At 47.3% G+C, this 17,415-nt stretch overlaps 1 protein-coding gene across 2 annotated transcripts in view; it reads left to right on the top strand.

Moving 5' to 3' along the window:
• Positions 1 to 16,878, top strand: part of LOC122539706 (tensin-4-like) — a 39,200-nt gene extending 22,322 nt beyond the window's left edge. For both annotated transcript variants that reach the window (XM_043674712.2, XM_087977705.1), the window contains exons 7-15: positions 168 to 254; positions 2,241 to 2,369; positions 3,307 to 3,396; positions 3,831 to 3,908; positions 4,619 to 4,699; positions 8,623 to 8,791; positions 10,536 to 10,604; positions 12,732 to 12,758; positions 14,078 to 16,878. In XM_043674712.2, coding sequence (XP_043530647.2) covers positions 168 to 254; positions 2,241 to 2,369; positions 3,307 to 3,396; positions 3,831 to 3,908; positions 4,619 to 4,699; positions 8,623 to 8,791; positions 10,536 to 10,604; positions 12,732 to 12,758; positions 14,078 to 14,219 — 872 coding nt within the window. In that variant the 3' untranslated portion in view covers positions 14,220 to 16,878. The remainder of the gene's footprint in view (positions 1 to 167; positions 255 to 2,240; positions 2,370 to 3,306; positions 3,397 to 3,830; positions 3,909 to 4,618; positions 4,700 to 8,622; positions 8,792 to 10,535; positions 10,605 to 12,731; positions 12,759 to 14,077) is intronic.
• Positions 16,879 to 17,415: the final 537 nt, after the last annotated feature.

Here is a 17,415-nt window from a genome sequence, read left to right as displayed (position 1 = left end):
ACAGACAGCAAGGATACTCCTGAGAGGGGATGGGGGAAGTCTATACCCAGGGGTACAGTCTCCAATCCAGGGTAGCACTGAGATGAGAAGATCTTTTTACGCAGAGGGTGGTAAACCTGTGGAATTCTCTACCTGTCTTCTCAAATATTCTTAATCTTTTCTTCCAGATCTCCAGTGTGAGACACAGCCTACAGTTAAATTTGTACAAGATACATCCAAATATTGGTACAAACCAAATATCAGCCGATATCAAGGTAAGGTCACACTCTCCCTGCAATTATTGTGACAATCAGCCCAGATATAATCCCATGGTGAACCACATCAGATACACGTATTTAAAGTCTCTGACCAGCTCAGCATAATGTAGGATGCAGCACCAATGCTGTAGTCACTCTGCACATTCATCATTGAGATTACCAACTCTGGCAGTGCCTCACTAAGAACGTGTACTGCTCAAACAGCACTATTCACAAACCTCAGATACTGAAGCTGTCTGTGTCCATCCAGATAAAAGACCTGGACATCATCATCCTCTTTTTTTTCTGACTCCCGGAGACTGTCCACATCTCCAAAGTACAAGTCCGGAGTGTGAGAGAATCCTCCCCACTTGCCTGGATGGGTACAGCTCCAACAACATCAAGAAGCTTGACACCATCCAGGACAAAGCAGTCCACGTGATTGGAACCATTCCCAACACCGACACTCAGTAGCAGCAGTGTGTACCATCTACAAGATGCCCTGCAGAAATTCACCAAACCCACGACCACTTCCATCTAGAAGGACAAGGGACAGCAGATACTTAGGAACACCACAACGTGGAAGTTCCCCTCCAAGCCCCTCACCATCATGACTTGGAAATATATCGCCGTTCCTTCACTGTTGCTGGAATTCTCTCCCTCAGGGCATTGTGGGTCTACCTACAGCATATAGACTGCAGTGGTTCAAGAAGGCAGCTCATCCTCACCTTCCCAAGGGGCAACTAGGGACAGGCAATAAATGGTGGAGTCAGCCAGAGATACCCATGTCCCATGAATGAATAAGAACATACCATCATTCAGGACAGCTGCAGAGTTCAATCCTTTTGTTTTAGTTTAATGAATTCAGTCTGTTTGGAGAGGATACTGCGAGTTTCATCTCTCAGTTCCTGGAATGGTGGGTTGTAGCAGGAACGGTGAGGCTGGGTTATATTCACTGGGGTTTTGTAGAGGTTCAGGCAAATCGACTGAAACATAGGAGATCCAGAGGGGCATTGACCAGGTGGATGTGGAGAGAATGTTTCATCTCGTTGGTGATTCTGGAATGAGGAGGCACTGTTTAAACATTAGTTAAGACCAGGATTAGGAGAATTTATTTTCTCCCAGAGAGCTGTGAGCCTTTGGAACTATCTTCTCTGAAGGCACTGGGAGTTGAGTATCTGAATGTTTTGAAAGCAGATGCTTAATTGTTGATAAGCCAAGTGGGTTTTCTATCCAATGTGAGAACGTGGAGTAATCCGATCAGCCATGACCTTATTGAACAGGCTGAAGGGACGAATGGCCTACTCTTGTTCCTATCTTATATCGTTGTGTCTGTGCTAATTTACAAAGGGTGAATGTTGAAAGTAAATCCTGCTCCCAATCTTTATCGAATATCTTGTGATGGGAACTGCACCTGTGCAGAGTGATGTCTTCCATAGTTGGATTCCTTCCACTATATTTGTTAACTCGATCTCCTGAGTGGGTTGATAATTATTGGGGTAACTAGTTAATAAAACGATGCAGGGAATCTTTACATCTTGTATAGTGTTAATGCTTCAAAAGTGCTTCATTGTCTGCAAGGCATTGTGGGATGTCCCAAGATTGTGCAAGTTGCTATATAAACACAAGTCTTTTTGAAATTTGTGCATGGGTTAAGGGTGTCGCTGTCTAGGCCAGCATTTACTGCCCATCTCTAATTGCCCAGAGGGTAGTTAAGAGTCAACCATATTGCTGTGGGACTGGAGTCCCGTGTAGGTGAGACCAGGTAAGGATGGCAGCTTCCTTCCTGAAGGATATTCATGAACCAGATGGGTTTCCTGACAATTGGGAGTTTGCTTAATTTTTTATTAACATTTTTTAATTGACCTGTTTTGAGATGTTGTTATACACCTTGGGAGCAGGTGGGACTTGTACCTGGGCCTCTGGGTCTAGAGGTAGGGACACTACCTCTGCAACACAGGAGGGGAGAGTTGGCTCATTGGTTATTGTTTGTTTTTGTGGCAGCTGTGGAGATGTTGAAAGACAAGGAGCCGGGTGCCTTTGTTATTCGAGAAAGCTCCACGTACGTTGGTTCATTCGGATTGGCCATAAAAGTCTCTTCAGGAGATCTCAGAAACTCTGAGGCTAAGCCAGGTCTGTACTCCGTATACAAATATACATCCTGTACTATTGCAGAGCACATTGAAATTCGATTATAGACTAGCAATCTGTATTGCACATTATAACACTGTTACATATTGTGAGTAATATCTGTGGACTATGTAAGTAATAACTCTGAATTGTGTGGTATATGCGACAATGGGACTGATTGATGTTAATGTTCTCAATTGGAACCTTTTACTGATTCATAACAAAATAGCTACTGTCCTCCAAGAGGAACGATCAGGAACACATTTGAAAACTCAGCTACTGTTTAAATTTGCGCTGCTTCACCAAGATTTTGTAAAATGACTGAGTGACCTGGGGAGGGGGCAGTAACGGGAAAGGACCGTCTTGTGGTTCTGTGTTCTCCAAGGTGGGTGTCAGTGTGCTGCAGGATAATGGGGTGAGCTGGCCACACTTCCAGCTTGAACCTAACTTGGTAACAGCAGGTAATACCTGTGTGTAGCAAGTTGATTGAAATGACTGGATCCAAATAGGGTGTCAAACACTCCAATTTCTGATCCAAAAAGGTGTGTATGTGTGTGTACCAGTCAGTCGTGGGGGGATTGTATGAAGACTAGTGTTACAGATCACCCATTTCTGAGTGTTTCATCTCCTCCTGTCACCGGAGATGATTTTTAACAGGTTAATGACCCTCTGACAGGGTACAAGTTGTGATGTGAGAGAGTTGAGCTGAGATGGTCACCACAACGGTGTCCTTGGAATACGGTCAGTAATCTTTGAGAGGATCTACAGACTGACTGAGGGACCATGGATGGACAGATAGACAGACAGACAGAGGAGCGACAGGCAGACAGTTAGACAGACATACCAGATTGAAGATGAGAGCACCATTGTTAGATAAATTCTATGATGTAAAATGATATCACCAATTCCTCTCTCATTCCCTTGGCCCCTTTCTAAACAGATCTTCCTGCTGATTTGATCCGACATTTTCTGATTGAATTCTCCCGAAAAGGAGTGTGTTTGAAAGGATGTCCCCAGGAACCATATTTTGGTAAGAAACATTTCACTGTTTCATTGTTCTGTGTGACTTTCAGTTTTTTTTTCAAAAATATAGTTTATTTGTAAAAAGTATCTTTGTGTCTACACACAGTCACAAATGCAGTTTGGTTCTGTACAGTAGCAGGTCAAGAAAAACAAACAAACATTGGACCTTTTAACTCTATCGAAAAACCAAGACCCTTACTTACACACACAATACTACATCACCACAGAGTGGTGTACACTAACCAGCCCACACGTTACACTGAGGTAACTCCAGGTTATAGTCCAACTGGTGATAATCTGGTGTTGTGATTTTTAACTTCCTCCACTCCAGACCAACACCAGCTCTTCCACATCAACACTGAGGTGACTGTCAGCAGACTGTGGCCTTGTTATGGATTGGTCAGTCTTTTTTGCTTTAACAGTGATCTGTTTGTCTAACAGGGAGTCTGTCAGCTCTTGTCTATCAGCACTGCATCACCACCATGAGCTTACCTTGTAAACTACGTCTACCAGACAAAGGTGAGACACCAAAACCATCAAAACCTGTCAGAAAACGTCACTAGACCAGGAGAGGGGTCTGAGTGGGGCAAGGTCAGAGAGGGGGCCAGAGTCTTGACCTAGATCAGGGTACGGTCACACCAGGGGTTATGAGGTTAGTTCAGGGGTCAGATGAGCGGTTGGGGGCCATGGGAGGGGATGGGGTCAGGTCAGAGGTCAAGATGGGGTCAGGGCCCAAATACTGATAGTGGCTAGTGAAAGGTGGATAACTTGCAGTGAGATTGAAGTGTCTGGACAATCTGCTCTGACACTAGGCCGCGTGGGCCCCATCTCACATCAGAGCTGAGAGCATGGACCACCCTGTGGGGGTGTTCATCGAGAAATCCACGGGGCACTGACAAACCCGGGCTCCCAGCCACATCGAGCTCTTACTAAGGCTACAGAGATTGGACGTGCCTCAGGCTGCAGATAGAGCCTAAGGCTTAGCCCACATGTGGGCTGTAATTTTTCAACTGGGCTGAGGCCAGACCCCAATTGGAGCCTGAGTGGTCAGCCCTGTTCTCCAATCTGGTGTGAGAGAGGGCATGTGTCGGTGGGGGAGGCTGCGGTTGGGGGAGTGACTGCTGAAGGAAAGAAACAGCCACAAGGTACAGGATAGAGGGAAACGTCCAGGATAGGGAGTGGTCTCTCTGCTCTGCCCTCCTTGAACACTTTGTTTGTTTCTCTTACAGACTATTTGAATGATAAGAGTGAAGGAAGTAGTCCGGACTCAACCGACAGCTCCACCTCACCTCCGAGAAAGCAGAGTGCAGGTCAGTGCCTCCCTCCTGGGGAGGGTATCAGTGCAGAGACTGGGTACAGAACGATCCCACACTCCCTCACAATCTGGAGCAACATCAGAGTGACAGTCAGTCACCGAGATGCAGTGACTTGTAAATAATTGGGAGGAATTTAAAAATATGACTTGTATCAAATCAGCTTCTTGTTAGAAACAGGTGGGATTTAAATTGGGGGAAGGAATCTGACTGCTGTTCAAGGTAATGGTTCTAAAAGGGTTAATGTTGAAGTTGCTTTAACTCCACCCTATCTGGTGAAGACCAGGGTTTTACACTGGCCTTTGCAGGGACCTGAAGGATTCTGTCTAGCACCAGAGAGTCTTTAAGATTTTTTTTAATGGTAGTAAAGTTAGATCATGTAGGATTCAGAGTATGCTTGCCAACTGGATATAAAATTGACTTCATAGCAGGAGACAGAGGGTGGTGGTGGAGGGTTGTTTTTCAGACTGGAGGCCTGTGACCGGTGGAGTGCCACAAGGATCGGTGCTGGGCCCTCTACTTTTTGTCATTTATATAAATGATTTGTATGCAAGCATTAGAGGTACAGTTAGTAAGTTTGCAGATGACACCAAAACTGGAGGTGGAGTGGACAGCGAAGAAGGTGGTTAAGAAGGGGTTTAGCACACTTGTCTTCATTGCTCAGACCTTGGAGTGTAGGAGTTGGGTTGTCACATTGAGGTTGTACAGGACGTTGGTGAGGCCTTGTCTGGAGTACTGTGTACAATTCTGGTTATCCTACTATAGGAAGGATATTATTAAACTGGAGAGGCTTCAGAAAAGATTTACCAGGATGTTGTCAGGAATGGAGGGTTTGATTTCCAAAAATAGGCTTGGACATTTTTCACAGGACCTTGGAAGGTTGAGGTTATTGAAATTTATAAAATCATGAGGGGCATAGATGAGGTGAATAGCAAAAGTATTTTCCCTGAGGTGGGAAATTTCAAAACTAGGGGGCATAGTTTTAAGATGAGAAGAAAGATTTAAAAAGGACATGAAGGGCAACAATTTTAGTGTTTTGTGTGGAATGAACTGCCAGAGGAAGTGGTGGATACAGGTACAGTTACAACATTTAATAGACATTTGGATAAGGACATGAATGGGAAAGGTTTGGAGGGAGACTGGCCAGGAGCAGGCAGGTGGGACTGGTTTAGTTTGGGAACATTGTCAGCGTGGACTGGTTGGACTGAAGGGTCTGTTTCCATGCTGCCTGACTCTATAAACGCCAACTATTTATTGCTATCATTGCAGTAAACCATCTTTTGCCTGAGACAAGTGCCTGTTCTGTTAAGACGTAGCCACTGTCTATCCTGCACTGCTGACAGGGTCTGCAGGGCCATCCAGATTAAGGAGGACTGGTGGCAGTAAACTACAGCAACTCTTTTGCAGCTTCTCAGACTCCATATCGAAATCCACAACCTCCCAGCTTGTCCACTACCCTCCAGTTTTCCTACATTCCCCGCACCCTCTTTTGGCTGGGTCTTGTTCGCTTTGCTCTCGGGAAAGTTCACCCATTTTATCCTCTTCACGCTTTCATCCATTTTACATCTTAACCTCCTCTTTTACCTGCATTTGTCTTTTTGCTCTGGGCACCATCCTAACACGTGAGGAACATTTGAGGATTCTGGGTCCATACTCAATGGAGTTTAGAAGGATGAGGGGGGATCTAACTGAAACTTACAGAATACTGAATGGCCTGGACAGAGTGAATGTTGGGAAGATGTAGGAGAGGCTAGGACCCGAGGGCAGAACCTGAGAGTAAAGGGAAGACCTCTTCGAATAGAGGTAAGGAGAAACCACTTCAGCCAGAGAGTGGTGAATCTGTGGGATTCATTGCCACTGAAGACTGAGTATATTTAAGACAGAGATAGATAGGTTCTTGAGTATCAAGGGTTACAGGGAGAAAGTGGGACAGTGAGGTTAAGAAATGTTATCAGCCACGATTGAATGGCAGAGCAGACTCAATGGGCTGAATGGCTTAATTTCTGCTCCTTGGTCTTATGGTCATTACAAACTGTTCCGCATTCTCCTCTTCCCCCTCTGTCAATGGCATCAAAATCACCATTTTCCAGCCCCTTTCACTTCTAGAGAAGGGTCAGGCTAGACCTGAAATGTTAACTGTGTTTCTGTCTCCACAGATGCTGCCAGAGCCACTGAGTTTCTCCAGCATTTTCTGCTTTTGTTTCAGATGGCAGCATCCACTGTTTTTGCTTTAACTTAACAACCCTTCACCTTGTTAGAAATGGGGTAAAGTGTTGTTTTTGCCGATAGAGAAAAAGCGTACAGAAAAGGGGTACAGCAAGAGAACTATCAACCCTGCAGGTGTTTAGGGACTTTTCAGTGTATAATTGTGGTTAATTAAATACTAACTTTGATGTGTAATTACTATAACAAAAAGTTCTTTTTGTAAAATTATGCTTTCAGCAAAAAGCTGAGATAACCAAAATGCTTGAGCTATACAAAATGTTACAAGTTAATGAAATGTCCGAGGATGGAATGTACCAGCAGAATTGATACAAGATGTTAAACCAGATCTAGATGTACTGTCAACAAAATAATGTGTCAGCACTTACAGAGAGGAAGGTGGCCAACCTGGGGAAGGGGGAAGTAATAAGGGTGGAGCGCAGCTGGGCAGTGGTCTGGCACAGTAAGAGAGATTGGGTAATTAGGAGTCTGGAGAGATGACCTCACTCAGCTCAAAGGGTATAACTGTACACTAACCTGAGTTCTAATTTGCTCATTTGCTTATGCAATTGAAGCCCTTACTTGCAAGTTCGTAATAAATTGCCTTGTTTCCAGTTTTGGTGGTCTCGTCTAAATTTTATTGAATTTTGTTTCTAACAACCTGAGCCAGAGACTGACTGAGGTGGTAGGCACCAGGCGGTTACCGATGGTGTATTTTGAAAATCCTAAAATTCTTAAACTTTTATATTAACATTTGGGCACCAATTACCAGCTGTTGGAACACAAATGTTCACAAAAGTGATGAAACCTTTCCTGAGATCCCACTCCTAATTGAATAAGAATTGTTCATTTCGATGCTCAGAGAATCATTGCTGTGGGATCCCCCATTCCACAGTTACCTCATAACAACATTGCCATGGTAACGGCCCTAGGCTGTTTCCTGTGCACATAATTACTCACCCACAGTGAACCTGTTATGTCCAAACACAGTCACAAGTTTCCAAAAGGAGAAGTCATGAGTCAACCCTGGAAAACAGCATCATCCCTAAATAGCTTCTTCCATGTCTTTGAGACAGAACTTTAAACTGAGGCCCCACCTTTTCCCTCCGATAAGGCAAACTGAACCTCCAAGTTCACTCGAGAGTTCTACGCCAATATTTATCCAGCAAACCACCATCACCTCTCATCAAAGAAGTGAGGAACCATGGCAATTTTATTCCTGACCACCCCCAACCTGGGGTGGCACGGTGGCTCAGTGGTTAGCACTGCGGCCTCACAGTGCCAGGGTCCCGGGTTCGATTCCTGCCTCGGGTGACTGATTGTGTGGAGTTTTCACATTCTCCCTGTGTCTGCGTGGGTTTCCTCCCACAGTCCAAAGATGTACAGGTCAGGGTGAATTGGTCATGCCATAAGGCCCATAGTGTTTGGTGCATTAGTCAGGGGAAACTATAGGGTATGGGAATGGGTCTGGGTCAGTATGGACTTGCTGGGCCAAACGGCCTGTTTCCATACTGTAGGTAGTCTAATCACTGGGGCAGATTAACTGGACTTTATCACGTTGTGGGAGTTTGCTGTGTTTCCCTCATTACTCCGGTGGCTGCCCATTGGGTATGAGGTACTTGGGGAGGTCCGCTGCGGATGTAAAAGGTACTATGGAAATGCGGTGTGACTGTGTTTTATTTGGAAAGTGTTGATGAGATGTTAATTTGTTTTCCCAGCATGCTGTGTTCTGTATTTGAGCTCCGTAACCATGGAGTCTCTGACAGGGCCACAGGCTGTTCTCAAGGCAGCCTCTGCAACCCTAGAACAGGAGCCACGGCCTCAGCCCACGGTCGTCCAGTTCAAAGTGACCGATCAAGGCATCACCCTGACCGACAGCAAGAGGAAGTGAGTAGCCCCAGCTACCTTGGACGAGGGAAGCCTCTCCATGCTTTGCTGCTGCTGCCTCCTCCTCCTCCTCCTCCTCACAGAAACATTTTTTAACTTGGGGGACGGGGAGGAGGAAGTGGGAGTAGGTGTGTGCTGGGTGAGGGAGGGTGAGGCATGGCAGGGAGTGGAGGGGTCAGGAGTGTGTGGAGTGATGGGCTGAGGGTTATGGAGGGATGGTGTGGAGTTAGGAAGGGGGTTGGGGGGGTGAGGGAGATGGGGTGAGTGGTTGGAATGAGGGGGTGGGGTGGGGCACGGTTTCCTGAGTCTGAATCTTGGTCGAGGCTGTGATGAGTGAGACCAGGATTATCCCCCGAGTAAGAGAGGCCATGAGGGGGTTTCTGAGACAATCCTGGGCAAGGGGAGACCCCGAGGGTGCACAACCTCGAGGGTGCACAGTGGGCGGCACGGTGGCACAGTGGTTAGCACTGCTGCCTCACAGCGCCAGAGACCCGGGTTCAATTCCCGCCTCAGGCGACCGACTGTGTGGAGTTTGCACATTCTCTCCGTGTCTGCGTGGGTTTCCTCCGGGTGCTCCGGTTTCCTCCCACAGTCCAAAGATGTGCAGGTCAGGTGAATTGGCCATGCTAAATTGCCCGTAGCGTTAGGTAAGGGGTAAATGTAGGGGTATGGGTGGGTTGCGCTTCGGCGGGTCGGTGTGGACTTGTTGGGTCGAAGGGCCTGTTTCCACACTGTAAAGTAATCTAAACCCAGAGAGAGGGCAGCTTTCCTGCTCCCTGCAGCTGGGCCCAGGCCGCCCTCCCTGCAGCTGGGCCCAGGCCGCCCTCCCTGCAGCTGGGCCCAGGCCGCCCTCCCTGCAGCTGGGCCCAGGCCGCCCTCCCTGCAGCTGGGCCCAGGCCGCCCTCCCTGCAGCTGGGCCCAGGCCGCCCTGTGTCCCTGTTTCACTTTCACCTGAAACCTGTTGATTTTACGTGTTCCCTGAAAGTGAGCCGTAACAGTCATGGCCAGCAAGGGGACAGTGTGACTGTGGAGTTAAAGACATGGGCTGTTTTTAATTGTTTCCCTCTTGCTGACAAGCTCCTTCCTCAGTGTTTCAGGCTTAAAGTTGGAGTCCCAATCCCAGGTCAGACAAGGACACAATGCAATTTGGAGGAAAATGGGCTTTTCTGTCACTGAGACGCTGAAGCGACTGACCAGGGGAGGGTCCAGGCACCATGTGGGTTCAAAACCACTTTTAGCAACATTTGGGTTCAAAGGTCAACTTGTGAAAACTGTCCAATCATCATTAATCCAACTGTGTTTTTAATATTTCCCAATCACCTGGTCTGATGTTCTCAGATATCTCTGGACCCTGGTGTCTCCTGTGCTGTCCATGTAACCCCTGTCCAGTGCTGCCCAGTGACTCATTAGCAGCTCCTGTTTAATGTCCCCCTCCCCAAGACTCTGACAGTAATGGGGGGGGGTGTGGTCAGGTGCTGGAGGGAGTACCCCCAGAGTGGGTGAAATTGGGGCTGGGGTAACTGGCATTGCAAGGCAGGCTTGGGATCTGTGGACAGAGAGTTCCAGTGGGTGAACTCTGTCTCCAGGTCTTCAACCCTGTTCCTCACGGGAGCAGATTTTAAAGGGTCAATATGCAAAGGGCTGGTTACTCTGCCTGTTTGACCTCAAGCAGTTGAGGTGATGGGTTTATGTTTGAGGTGGTTTCAAGCTGCATCTTAATCGTTTCTGCCTTTCCCTTTTGAAGACTTTTTTTCAGACGACATTATCCTGCCAACTCTGTCAATCACTGTGGTTTGGATCCACTGCAGAGGAAGTAAGTCAGTAATCACTGTGTTAGTCTGGGTGCAGTCTGCAACGCAGCTGCAGAGTGAGGAGTTAGCCTCAGATTTCCCCCGCCCCTCCATTGCATGGTGAGACCGAGCCTCTCCCTGGGGTGGGGGTGAACAGAGCTGGGATCACAGCCTCTGGCTGGGATGGGAAATGCTGACATGAGCAGTCTCTTGTGAAGGCAATGGGGCAGGTTTGGACATAGAGCTGAGATCACCGCGCACAGCTCCACCCTGGATTGGGTGTTCATGTCCCAACCCCACATACTTCACCCTGACAGAGACAAAAACATTTCAAAGTAAGAGAAATGATTTGATTCCTTTCTGAATCAGTTTAAGCAGAATCATGTCCTTGATGCAGTTATCCTGCCCCCACAGAAAATCAGTGACTAACAGGGAGCCATTCAGAGATACTTCACTGATTTATCATCAGATCCAGGGGAAAGGAACACTTCCTTCATTACTGAAAGGAAAACTTGCATTTGTGTAGCGTCTTTTCACAACTGCAGAGTGTCCCAGAGTGTTTTACAATCAATCAAAGACTTTCTGAAATACAGTCGCTGCCATAGGGTAGCAGCCAGCAGAGTCACAGCAGGATCCCACAGCATTGCAGATTGGGAAGATCCAGATCTGGGGGTGGGATAAATATTGCACTTAGAGCATGGGGTGGGGGAGATTCATCTGGTACCAAGGAGAGTGGGAGGGAAAGGGCATCAGCTGAACATGGTCCTGGGAAGATGATGCCTCTTACAGTGCCCCCTCCTTCCTCCCTCCTCTTTTCTTCCCCTCCCTTCTCTTTCTATTCCCCTTTCTCTCCCCCCCACCGCCCCCCCATGAGCTCCTGTCCATCACTGTGGTCCCATGGATTAGTTACTTCCACAGAATTGATTGACGGGTGTGAAAAATCACTACCTGGGCCAGTGAGGTTAGTGGGAGCTCGGAAATGACCGGAATTCAAAGGATCAGGATCCTCCTCCAGTGCGAGCTTATTCACCAACCAACCCCCGCCCCTGAGAAGTGAACAGGTCGATTTGGGGACGAGAGATTCACCCTAACTCCTGCCCCTCCCAAGCACCATCCGATCAGCACTGTTCCCACCAGGGTCTGGATCAGTGGTGCTGGAAAAGCACAGCAGTTCAGGCAGCATCTGAGGAGCAGGCAAATCGACGTTTCAGGCAAAAGCCCTAGGGGTTTTTTACTGCTCCTCGGATGCTGCCTGAACTGCTGTGCTCTTCCAGCACCACTGATCCAGATCCTGGTTTCCAGCATCTGCAGTCATTGTTTTTACCCTTTGTTCCCACCAGGAGCCTGGACTGTTAGTTGATCCCTCCCTGATTGAGATTGGTTTGAGGTTTGCTGATCCATACTCTGCCTGAGGCTCGAGTCCCAATGGGTTAATGATTGAATCCCTACACTGTGGAGACATGCCATTCGACTCATCGAGTCCACACTGACCCTACGAATGGTGGTCAGAGACACAGAGCCATTTCTATCTCCTACCCTATCCCTGTAAACCTGCATTTCCCTTGGCCAACCCACCCTGACCTGCACATCTTTGGACTGTGGGCGGAAACCGGAGCACCCGGAGCAAACCCACGCAGACACGGGGAGAATGTGCAAACTCCACACAGACAGTCGCACGAGGCTGGACTCAAACCCGGGTCCCTGGCGCTGTGAGGGAGCAGTGCTAACCACTGAGCTACCATTAACCAGCTGGACATGAGACATTATCAAACCAGCCCAATCAACTGAAGCATCGTTACAGAGACAAAGGTTGGGTGTGTTCAATAGTCTTTGCCCTGCTCCTTCCAGTGGAGCTATTAATGACATTAACTTCCTGTGTCTGGGGAGGGGGGAAATGTGGGGGAGACCCTGGGTGTTGATCATCAACATCAGAATTGAGATTTTTTGCATCTTTGTTCCTCAGTCAATCCTGTCGAATGTCGATTGGCTGAGTGTTCAGAGCATTCCTCTTGTGGGATCTTGCTGTGTACTTGTCTATGTAGCAACAGTCAAAGTAATTGATTGTGGGTGAAACAGTTAAAACTGTAATGGGGTTAATGACTGAACTGAGAATCTGTGAGAGGTTTACATCTTCCTGTTTTGTTTTCCAGGTGGCGTAAGGATAATGAACCTTCCAGGTAAGGGTTTACTCACCGAACGACCATGGATTATTACAAACGCTGGTGTGAGGACGTGTTTTGACTTGAAGCTGACCTCTCTCTGGGAGCTGGGTGTGGGTCAGCTTGAGTTTGTTGGACAGGATGGGGTCCCAGGGTAGAAATCCGACCCCAAACCCAACCCCTTACTATCCCTGTCATGAAGGGCTCACTCAGCTCTGGTTTCGGAGTTCACTAACAGGAAATGTGCCTCACTTTAGGGGACAGTGTGACCCCTCCCACAAATCAAACACCTCAACCAGGTGGCTGGTTCACTCAAACAGGAATCATCATTCCCATTGGACGGAACAATGTTGATCACTTTGCTCTCAGGTCAAAGGGCAGTTCTCCTGCTCTAGAGACTGTCTCTGGGCAAAAGGCTGGTCTGGGCTGGGAAACTGACGCTGTTTCTGTTTCAATGGGGACAATAAAGTATTCAATGGTTATATAGAGTGTGGGTTAGGCTCAATGGGCTGAATGGTATGCTCCTGTTCCTATCCTCCCATCAGCCACAAGGAGACAGACAAAGGACATTCTCAAGCAGACATGAACTTCAGGCCATTCAACGAAAACACGCTGCTTTCCTCATCCAGCCTCCTTTCCCCTTCATGTTTGTAAGGGTCTAATCTCAGAGGGATAAAGAAATCCTGCCTCATGATCTTTGGGCCACCCACTTGCTTAAATTTCAGGTTACACTTTGTCACGCGTTTTACAGGAGGGCAAACCGTGTTAGGATCAAGGGACACATACATTAGGAGCAAAGACTTATCCGATTAATCCCAACACCCCTCCAGCACCTCCCTCCACTCTACCTCCAGCACCTCCCTCCACTCTACCTCCAGCACCTCCCTCCACTCTACCTCCAGCACCTCCCTCCACTCTACCTCCAGCACCTCCCTCCACTCTACCTCCAGCATTTATACCTTGGAAATTAGGATTGGACTCTGTGAAAACACAGAGACTGAGTCTGGGAGGTTTAAAGCTTTTAATTACTTGGAAGTTTCTGTCAGGGAGTGAGTGGCTAATAACAGAACTGTGAGGAATCAGAGTCCCTGTGGAAATTAACATCCCAGATACGATTCACCTCCTGGGAACTGTGTAACTGTTACATTTCATTAAATTTGTGATTTTTTTTCTCTCTTTTTTAGTCTAATACTGTCTATAACAGAACCATAAATAACATGCAGTGTTTCTGACATCAGACACTCGTATCCTATTGGTTAATTGTGAAGATGGCTTTGAGGTAATTTTTATTTTGAATGCAGGAAGTTGTTCAGCTTTGATTTTTATTTTACTTTCAGGCTTTTTGCGTTTGTGGCGAAGAAACCAGGAAATTCCTTGGAAAATGTCTGTCACCTGTTTGCAGAGTTTGAGCAGGAGCATTCTGCTCACTTCATTATCAACCTTGTGTCTAAACTTGTCCTGGAACCGAACAGGATGTGATCAAACCAGGAAACTGGGGAAGAGTTCCAAAGCTCTAGCCTATGGCCCTCCACAGTGTGTGCTGGGACCCTGCTCATTGTGCTCAATGTCCAGGAGGCTGACGCACTGCAGTCAAACAGTGACACTAACAAACTGAGACCCCGATCCCACTGGCAGTGTCTGAGGAGCTAATGGAGCCCTATCACAACGCCAGCTGGCATAACTCGTTTCACAGCTTTAGCCAAACACTGAGGGGGCCATTGAGGGACTTGTTAGTAAGTGCCTCACACCCAGTTATAAACAGGAGGCTGTACTGGAATGATATCCCATTGCTGTCTGCCAGTGCATGGAATGTGTACAGCTTTTTACAAAGTCACATTTATATGGAATCACATTCAAACTGCACCATCTGTTTCCTGTCTTGTCTATGAAAACTGTCCCACATCTGACAGCATTATCACATCGATGTAAAGTTAGTAATATCGATTACTGATCATCTCTCCAGCTCACCAATTATCCATTGACCTGCTGTGTTGATTAATTACCCAAACCCTCCTTCCAATCCTCTGGCTTCAATCTCTCTCTGTTACTAAACCACCCACCTCATTCAGAGAATTCATTCTTTATTTATTTCTCCTCTTCCTTCACTCCCTCTGACAACAGACCCGAAACCTGGGTTTGGTCTTCCGTTTCAGTTCTTGGGACGTGGATGTGACTAGGCCCAGTATTTATTGCCCGTCCCTAGTTGCCCCTTGAGAAGGTGGGGTAAGCTGTCGCCTTGAACTGCTGCAGTCCATGTGCTGTAGGTAGACCCACAATGTCCTTAGGGAGGGAATTCCAGGATTCTGACCCAGTGACAGTGAAGGAACGGGGATATATTTCCAAATCAGGATGGGGAGTGGCTCGGAGGGAACATTATAGGGGGTGGTGGTCCCATGTATCTGCTGCCCCTGTCCTTCTGGAAGGAAGTGGTTGTGGGTTTGGAAGGTGCTGACTGAGGAGCCTTGGTGAGTTGCTGCAGGGCATCTTCTAGATTTATGATAGAATCATCACAGAATGCTACAGCAAAGAGGAAGCCATTCAGCCCATCATATCATGCTCCCCTAGCCCCCTCCTTTTAACAACAGCTTTGTGAAAAGTCTCCTTCAGATACTTCCTGAGTTCCTTTTAGAGATGTTTTGAAGCAGTGGCCATCATGATCTGACACTGCATTTAAAAAAAACGTCCTCATGTCACCTCTGGGTGTCTCTCTAGTTAATGACCCTCCTCCCAGTGACAATGGTGGTGCCTCCACGTTCATGTGGACACTGTTCTGTCTAATCTCCTGTAAACCTGCTGTACTGAAGGAAGAGTGATCCTCGCTTCTCCAGTCTCTCCACATTCACCTCCCCATTCCCTGACTCTGTTCCAGTAAATCCTCTCCCTCTGAGAGACTAAAGAGAAACTTACAGAATTGGACAAAATATTCTTTTTGGAATCATGTTGTAAAAACATTTTGTCCTGACTTTGTGAGCTCTCAGCTCTTGTTTCCTTCACCCTTCTTTAAAATGGTATCATTTTCTGTACATTCCCTTTACCTGGGCCCTTCAGCTGTGCATTACTTTATATTTCTTTGGGTTAAATTGCATCTGCCTCCTGTTTCCACCCCCCCCCCCCCCCCCCCCCCCCCCCCACCAACACCAAGCCAGTCCCTGTCCCCTGAATCCTACCACTACCCTCCTCAGTGTTACCTATGTTTTTGGAGTTTAGTCTTGTCTTCAGATATTGTGTCCTGTGTTGGCAGGTTGACCGAGTTAATTAAATCAGGGAACCTGGAACTCGCTGCCTGAAAGGGTGGTAGACACAGGAAACTTAGAACTTCTTAGATGAGCATTTGAAATGCTGTAGCACAAAGTCTACAGGGCAAGGTGCTGTAAAAATGGAATTGGAGTAGATGGATGTTTGGTGAACAGCACAGATATGATGGACCGAAGGGCCTCTGTTCATGCTGTGAAAACTCTATCACTCTATCACTAGCTGTGGTCCTGACACTGATCCAAATATTTATTTCAGTCTAACCTTCCCCATTAATGTCTATCTCTGGGTTGAACCGGGCTCTATCCCTGTAATCCCATTGGTGTGAATCTTGTAAACTGCGGGTCTGAACTGGTCTGAACTGAGCCTTTCAACCATCAGAGTTCAGAAGCACATTTCTAAAGCAATGTCTCTGTTAGTTCATCACAAAACACCCTAAAGGCTTCCTACTGACACAATTTGAGCTGTTTTATTCTCCGTGGTAAAGATCATGCCAGTGGGATTAATCCTGGACTGGATTATAGGATTTGAGGGGGTGGGGGGCACAATGCAGACAACCCCCAACCCTCCGAGTGTGCTGCCCCCAGTGGCCCACAGTCCCAGGCAGTTTCACGGCTGAGCCCCCAAACCAGCTGGCAACAAAAGCTGCAGCTATTGGGCTCTGGTTTTCCAATTAGTGGCTCCCTGACCCTCAGTAACTCCACAAAGATGGCATACCATCCATGCTCCCTATCACCCCTCCCTCAGCCAGTGAGTCTACAATCCAGCCCCTTGTTTCTAAGAATTTAGGATTTTCTAAGCACTCTGTTACTGAATTAATATTGTTTTTACCATTCTACATACTGTAATTACAAAATAAAAGATGTCTGTCTGAGATCAAACACTGCATAGCATTTATCTCTCTGTCTCTCTCTCTCTCTCTCTGGAGAGATGACTTGTCTGAAACATGGAACATTCTGACGGGTCTCAAAGGGATGGGGGGAACGTTCCTTTGTGGGACAATCTGGAATTTCATTCTCCCAGAGGATTGTGTCACCCTTTTCCTGAAAAGGCAGTGGAAGTGGGGTCTTGGCAGAGGGAGAGAAATTCTGATAAAGTGAAAGGCTCTGGGGCCCATAATGAGCTGGGCATATTCCCCCTGGGCACGGCAGCTCAGCAATGCCACAGGGAGAGCTTCCCCAATGCAACCTGAGGTGCAGTGTTGAAGGGCAAAGGCCATTCCTCCAGGCTAGGGGGGTCCAAAACCAGAGGGCAGGGGTTTAAGGTGAGAGGGGAAATATTTAAAAGGACCTAAGAGGCAACCTTTTCACACAGAGGGTGGTGCGTGTATGGAATGTGCTGCCAGAGGAAGTGGAGGAGGCTGGTACAATTACAGCATTTAAAAGGCATTTGGATGGGGATATGAATAGGAAGGGTTTAGGGG

The sequence above is a fragment of the Chiloscyllium plagiosum genome, unplaced genomic scaffold (assembly GCF_037043375.1).
Source record: "Chiloscyllium plagiosum isolate Xiang-an unplaced genomic scaffold, Cpla_swu_hap1 HiC_scaffold_32, whole genome shotgun sequence".
NCBI classification, from domain to species: Eukaryota; Metazoa; Chordata; class Chondrichthyes; order Orectolobiformes; family Hemiscylliidae; genus Chiloscyllium; species Chiloscyllium plagiosum.
Note: the sequence above shows the minus strand (reverse complement) of the source record. Positions and strands in the feature narration are given on the sequence as shown.